Consider the following 6729-nt stretch of genomic DNA (forward strand, 5'->3'; position numbering starts at 1 on the left):
GAAACTTTAAACACTGAATAGGACTGAATAATGGATATTTGTTTCAAGCCATTCAAAAACTAGCAGGGTCATATCATATCCATTCACATTTCTGATGACCTTCCAATAAGTTATGTCTAATAATAGAAATATATGAGGAGGGTCCCACATGTGGGCAATGAAGGGCAAACGATGAGTGACCCCTAAGTTTGTGGTTGTTGAAGGTTTATGCCCTCAGAAGCAATGCATACCATACCTATCCATATTGTTTGTCTCTCTCTTTCTAATTTTCTAGTTCAAACACCAAAAGCTTAATTGATATAATTAAGGGTAAAGTACAAAAAACTACCTCATTTATTAATGTTACGATACTTTCATACCTCATCTTTTAAAATTGACAATGTCATACCTCATCTTTTAAAATTGATAATGTCGTACCTCATCTTTAGAATTTGATCCAATGTTATATTATTAAAAACTAAAAAAAAATTATTTAATATTTTTTAAATATGAAAAGAAAAGTAAAAAAATTAAAAAAAAGAAAGAAAAACCCCTCAGTAACACCCCCCGCGGGGGCGGCCGCGTGGAAGAAGAAGGAGGTAGTGAGGTGATGGTGAGAAAAAAGAAAAACCCCTCAGTTCCCAATGTTGGTTTTTAGCATTGTGTTAAAAAGAAATAACTAAAATGGGTTCTTCTTCAGCTTTCGTTTGATCTTGTTTTTTGGTTGTCGTTGTTGTCTAGGAAGATGATGGTGGGTATGTGGCATTGGGAAGACAAGAAAAGGGCGGTAGTGAGGGAGAAGGATACAGACTAGCGCTGGGCACGGGTGCTGGTTTTATCATTGGAATTTCAGCAATTATGTGAGGGCATTATGGGTATGAAAAAGGGATTCCCCATTCCCTCATTCTTCCGGAACTCAAATACCACTTATTGTCAAGGGATCCAATTCCTCCAAAGTAAGGAATTGAATTCCAAACTTTGTGTGAATCCTACCATAATTTTGATTCCTTAAAATTTAGTAAACACATTAGTGATTCGTAGTCGGAATACGAATCCTTAATTCCCATTACGTGTAGTACACGTGCTCTTAGTTCTTTCCCAGCAAACACCCGCGCAGACCTGCCAACCCAACTAGTGCACAAATCCTTCTTAAAAAAATGAGTAAATAATAAAATACTTCAAAAACCCATTTTTCTCCATAAAAAAAAGGCAGAGTACGCCATTTAAAGCACAACGTACAACCCTTCAAAGCGCAAAGACAAGACACCACCTACCACTCCTTTCCGAGTTTTCTCAATTTTGTCTTTTAAATTTCTGGTGTCAGAAATTGGTTGGTGAATTGTTAGAGAGAGAGTACTTCAATCCCTACTCACGCCCATTCTCACCAAAACCCCCAACTTTCCCTTCCGCCAAACCCCCATCGATTTTAAGAGACACCAATTTAGATAACAACTCTCAAAAGACTAAGGAGAGGTTTTAAAGAGAGAAGAGAGAGGAGAGATGGCCCAAGTGAGCAAAATCTGCAGCAATGGAGCTCAAAGCATCAACGTTTTTCCCAATGTTTCCAAACCACAAATACCCAAATCCTCAAATTTGCTCACATTGAAGTCACATTTTCTGGGTTCGTCAAATTCTTTGAGTTTGAAGCTGAAATATGGGTCTGTGGGCAGTTTTACGGTTGGCAAAGTCAGGGTCGATCCGCTTAGAATTGCAGCTTCAGTTGCCGCGGCAGAGAAGCCGTCGACAGTTCCGGAGATTGTGCTGCAACCCATTGAAGAAATCTCCGGCAACATAAAGTTGCCGGGTTCCAAGTCGTTGTCGAATCGGATTCTGCTTATTGCTGCTCTCTCTGAGGTATGTAAAGATTGATGTAAGCTTTATGTGATTAATGCAGTTGTGATTTGTAAGCTTTGTTTGGTTGCTGGTTGCTGAAAGGTTTGGGGGAACAAATTGGGGAGTTTTTTTGTGGTTTTTGGTTCTTGGGTTTTTTGATTTCGAGGATTTAGTTTTCTGTTAGATTACAGAGTAGAAAAGAATTATACCTCAAAAAAGAAATTGACTAAAACGATTGCGAACACTGAGCGCTTTGGTATCTGAAATGTACTCGAGGAGATCGAATGAGATCGTGAATGTTTTTCGATTCACTAATTAGATGTGGATCTGTTTGGTGGATTGAAATTCTACAAAGAAATTCAGTTATTGGAATGATGTTATCAAGGGCGCATTTTAAAGAGAATGAAATATATCATTCCGTTGAGTGATTGATTACACTTCCTTTCACTTCATACATGTTTTTTGAGATCTCTTTGCATGGCAAAACATCCCAGTAACTATTGTTTTTATGCTATTGTTCAGGGAACAACTGTTGTTGACAACTTATTAGATAGTGATGATATTCATTATATGCTTGGTGCATTGAAAACCCTTGGGTTGAATGTTGAAGAGGACAAGGTAAACAAGCGAGCAGTCGTGGAGGGTTGTGGTGGTCGGTTTCCCTTGAGTAATGAATCAGTAGATGAAGTGCAACTATTCCTTGGAAATGCTGGAACAGCAATGCGGCCATTGACTGCTGCAGTTGTTGCTGCTGGTGGACATGCTAGGTCTGTCCGATTTCCATATTGACTAGAAGTGTGATTCCTTCCCCATCCCATGCATTTTTGTTTCCACCTCATTCTGCGGTACCCAAATCTTTGATGTTAAATGTTTTTAGTAACCTTGAAATATGGTTTTATAGCACAAACTGATATTGTACTTTAAAAGGTTTTCCTGTAATATTGAATCTGTTTCAGGTATGTACTTGATGGGGTGCCTCGAATGAGGGAGAGACCAATCGGAGACTTGGTTGATGGTCTTAAGCAGCTTGGTGCGGATGCTGATTGTTTTCTTGGAACAAACTGCCCTCCTGTCCGTGTGATTGGAAAGGGAGGCCTTCCAGGGGGGAAGGTGCGGTTTGCATTGTCTTGTACATTAATGGTGGTTGTGTAATGCATGCAGTTCTGATGAACTTGATCAATTGAATCCACACTTTATTTGTTGTTTTCAGGTGAAGCTCTCTGGATCAATTAGTAGTCAGTACTTGACTGCTTTGCTTATGGCAGCTCCTTTGGCTCTTGCAGATGTTGAGATTGAGATCATTGATAAGTTAATTTCCATTCCGTATGTGGAAATGACTTTGAAGTTGATGGAACGCTTTGGGGTCTCAGTGGAACACAGTGATAGCTGGGATCGGTTTTTGATCCGAGGAGGTCAAAAGTACAAGTATGTTTTATTTGATATATAGCTGAACCACTACGTGAAATATGATTGCATTGTGTGTAACAAAATGAATAAATATATGTATTAGGTCTCCTGGAAATGCATTTGTCGAAGGCGATGCTTCAAGTGCTAGTTACTTTCTAGCTGGTGCTGCTGTCACCGGTGGGACTGTCACTGTTGAAGGCTGTGGGACAAGCAGTTTACAGGTATTTTTTTGTGACCACATCTTTCTTATTCTGTTCACTTCCCAGTTTATGAATGATAGACTTTCAGATTGATGGGGAATACTTTTTCCCAATCGTAATTACTGGTTACAAATTTATAACCGTTGCAGCATTGCTTGGATGGTTTTTGAAAAAGGGTTATCAACTTCGAGAAAATATGACATCTTACAACCTTTTTGGTTTTTTCTTGATCCAGGGAGATGTAAAGTTTGCTGAAGTTCTTGAAAAGATGGGTGCTAAAGTTACCTGGACAGAGAATGCTGTTACAGTTACAGGACCTCAACGACTCTCTTCCGGAGGCAAACAGTTGAAAGCTGTTGATGTTAACATGAACAAAATGCCAGATGTTGCCATGACTCTTGCTGTAGTTGCTCTTTTTGCCGATGGTCCAACTGCCATAAGAGATGGTACGGTCTAATCTTTTTGCTGTGAATGACTTGCGCATAATATCTTTGTTATAAGGGAAAAGGGTGGGTGGAGTCCATATAGGTGTTTAGAACTGGTAAATAGACAAGTAACAAATCAATCTCTTGGTTAATGGATCCATGCTAAAACATAGAGGCTCCTTCGTTGAGAATAAAGTAGAAAAATCTTTTTTTGTGACAGTTGTTAGATGTGAGCATGAATATGTTCCAGGTTGAGGCCTTTGTTGATACATACATCATTCAAGATTAATCTTTTTGCGTACCCGAACATAGTGCTTATGGTTTTAAACTACTGCATGTTATTCAAAAATTACTTGTGAAAACTCTCTCAGACCTGCCTTTGACTTCTTGAGTTCTTATTCATCGATCAGTGGCAAGCTGGAGAGTGAAGGAGACGGAAAGGATGATTGCCATTTGCACTGAACTAAGAAAGGTTAGTTTTTAGTGGCTTTCCTCACACTTGATATTCATACACCTGCATTTTGCTTCCCTAACATTTGTTGGAGTCGATTCTCCAGCTGGGAGCAACTGTTGAAGAAGGACCAGATTACTGCATAATCACACCACCAGAAAAATTAAACGTGACAGCAATAGACACGTATGATGACCACCGAATGGCCATGGCTTTCTCTCTTGCTGCCTGTGGAGACGTTCCAGTTACCATCAAGGATCCTGGTTGTACACGAAAAACATTCCCCAATTACTTTGAAGTCCTTGGGAGGTTCACCAAGCATTGAACAACAGTTATAAGATGTGTATCTGTAGAGAGAGAGAGAGAGAGAGAGAGAGAGAGAGAGAGAGAGAGAGAGAGAGAGAGAGAGGGAGGGAGGGATATCTTTGTGCCTCTACAACCAAAGCAGCGCAGATGGAAGCCGCCTCTTTTTAGATCTCTCTTTATTCCCCTGTAATTTTGGATGATTTTATATTTGCAGGTTGAGCTCATTATTGTTTCTAAGGTTTGTGATCTGATTTCTACTCAATAATAGTGATTTATGACTTGGTTCTTGGACCTTCTTTTGTACCTTTCTTTGGAACAAAGTCTACACATGTTTATGGAACGACTACTTGTGTACTTTATTTGCCCCATTTTGCTCGCTTTGTTGTCGTTAAGTATTTGGTGCAAAGAATGGCGTCGCATGCTAATTTTCAGCGCAGTTCTGCATTTTCCGTTGAAGAGTCTTTCTTTACATAATGCTGTGTTTGCATTTTCGAATCTGAAGATTTGGAAATTGAACAACGTTTAGGCTGTTCAGAAATCACAAGGATAACGCAGAGAGAGTTGGATGGTTCGTTCGGTTAGAGCTTCAGCTTCCACAGCAGAGAAGCCGTCAACAGTGACAGAGATAGTGTTGCATCCCATCAGAGAAATCTCGTGCACTATAAATTTGCCCCGTTCCTAGTCGTTGTCCAATCGGATTCTGCTTCTTTCTTCTCTTTCTGTGGTATGTTTACAAAAATTTGGGAAATAAATCGCGAGAGGAAGTTCAACTGTTCCTTGGAAATGCTGGAACAGCAGTGCGGCCATTGACTGCTGTACTTGCCGCTGCTGGCAGATATTCGAGGTTTGTCTGAGTTCCGCATTGAACTAGAAGTGTGATTCTTTAGCCCATTTGATGGATACTATTATCGTTATATATGTCCCAAGATTGCACAGGAGACGACATAGTCTCTTCCGATCACTAAATCTTAAGTAATCTCACTTTTCCCACCCTTCTCAATGGCAATCCCGAATACACGCCCAAAATATACAGAAACACAAGCTTTGAAAATTAATGTGTGGAAACACAAACAGGAAACAAATGGGATGCTTTGCTCACTGATTGACCAGCAGCCATCACCCTTCAAAGACCTTCGGTGCTCGAAAAAAGGGCAGCATATATCCGACTACTTTGTGTTTGCATTATCTTCTATGTTAATAGTTGTTGTTTGGTAAGTTTTTGATCAAACGGAAATGTAAAACCATACAACAAAACTTGCTGCCGTGCACTCCTATTTTGGCCTGCAGTCTCAGTAAACTTCATCGGTTTAATCCACAATCCACACCTTATTATATATTGTTTACAGGTGAAGCTCTCTGATCAGTAGTGTATGCTGGACTTCTTCAGTTCTTTGCTTATGGTGGCTCCTTGGAAACATCGAAATTGAGATTATTGGTAGACTGGTTTCTGGTCCCTTTGTGGAGATGACTGTGAAGGTGATGAAACGCTTTGGTGTCACAGCGTAACATAGTGATAGTTGTTTGGATTTCTTTTCGTCCGAGGAGGTCAAAAGTACGTGTTATTCAATATATAGTCGAACCACTGTGAAGTTTGCTGAAGTTCTTGAAAAGATGGGTGCTAAAGTTAACTGGACAGAGAATATTGTCACCGTTACAGGACCTCAACGACATTCTATCCACGATAGTTCTTGAAAACACTTGAAAGCTATTGACGTCGCGTCAACATGAGTCTCGCTGCAGTTGCTCTTTTCACTGACGGATCAACTGCCGGTAAGAGATGGTATGGTCTAGACCAATTATTTATATGGTATATCTAAGGTTTCCGTTCCATTGGCACTACACCAAAACAGTTTCTATTTCTTTTTGCAAAGACATGACCCGTGAACGTGATGCACCTCGGTTGAAACCTTTGTTGATTGTTATATATGATTAAACTTTTAATATTTTGGTTATCAGAACAAAGCGTCGCGATTTTTCAAAATTCTGCATGTTCGGAAATGCCATTTGAAAAATTTCCCTAGAAGGCCTGCCTTGACCTGTTGAGTTTGTATTCTTCAGTGGCAAGCTGAAGAGTGAAGGAGACGGACAACCTAGAAGGCTTAGTCTCTTATCTAGTGATTTTCCTCGC

General features: G+C 39.9%; 1 protein-coding gene across 1 annotated transcript; it reads left to right on the forward strand.

Annotated features, from left to right (window-relative positions):
• The first annotated feature begins 1103 nt into the window (after positions 1-1103).
• On the forward strand, positions 1104-4955 carry LOC137733951 (3-phosphoshikimate 1-carboxyvinyltransferase 2). Its single transcript, XM_068473171.2, has 8 exons — positions 1104-1833; positions 2335-2579; positions 2769-2922; positions 3023-3237; positions 3323-3440; positions 3655-3865; positions 4255-4316; positions 4402-4955. Exons 1-8 carry the CDS (start codon positions 1480-1482, stop codon positions 4618-4620), a joined length of 1578 nt encoding a protein of 525 aa, XP_068329272.1. The 5' UTR covers positions 1104-1479; the 3' UTR covers positions 4621-4955.
• The last annotated feature ends 1774 nt before the right edge of the window (positions 4956-6729 follow it).

This window comes from Pyrus communis, chromosome 7 (assembly GCF_041283825.1).
Source record: "Pyrus communis isolate YQ-2024b chromosome 7, ASM4128382v1, whole genome shotgun sequence".
Classification (NCBI taxonomy): domain Eukaryota; kingdom Viridiplantae; phylum Streptophyta; class Magnoliopsida; order Rosales; family Rosaceae; genus Pyrus; species Pyrus communis.

What these genes read in the sequence shown, in the direction of transcription:
- LOC137733951 (XM_068473171.2), top strand. Translation starts at nt 1,480, where the DNA reads ATGGCCCAAGTGAGCAAAATCTGCAGCAATGGAGCTCAAAGCATCAAC. An exon ending in TTATTGCTGCTCTCTCTGAG is followed by an intron (nt 1,834 to 2,334) that starts GTATGTAAAGAT and finishes GCTATTGTTCAG; the next exon opens with GGAACAACTGTTGTTGACAA. An exon ending in CGAGGAGGTCAAAAGTACAA is followed by an intron (nt 3,238 to 3,322) that starts GTATGTTTTATT and finishes TATATGTATTAG; the next exon opens with GTCTCCTGGAAATGCATTTG.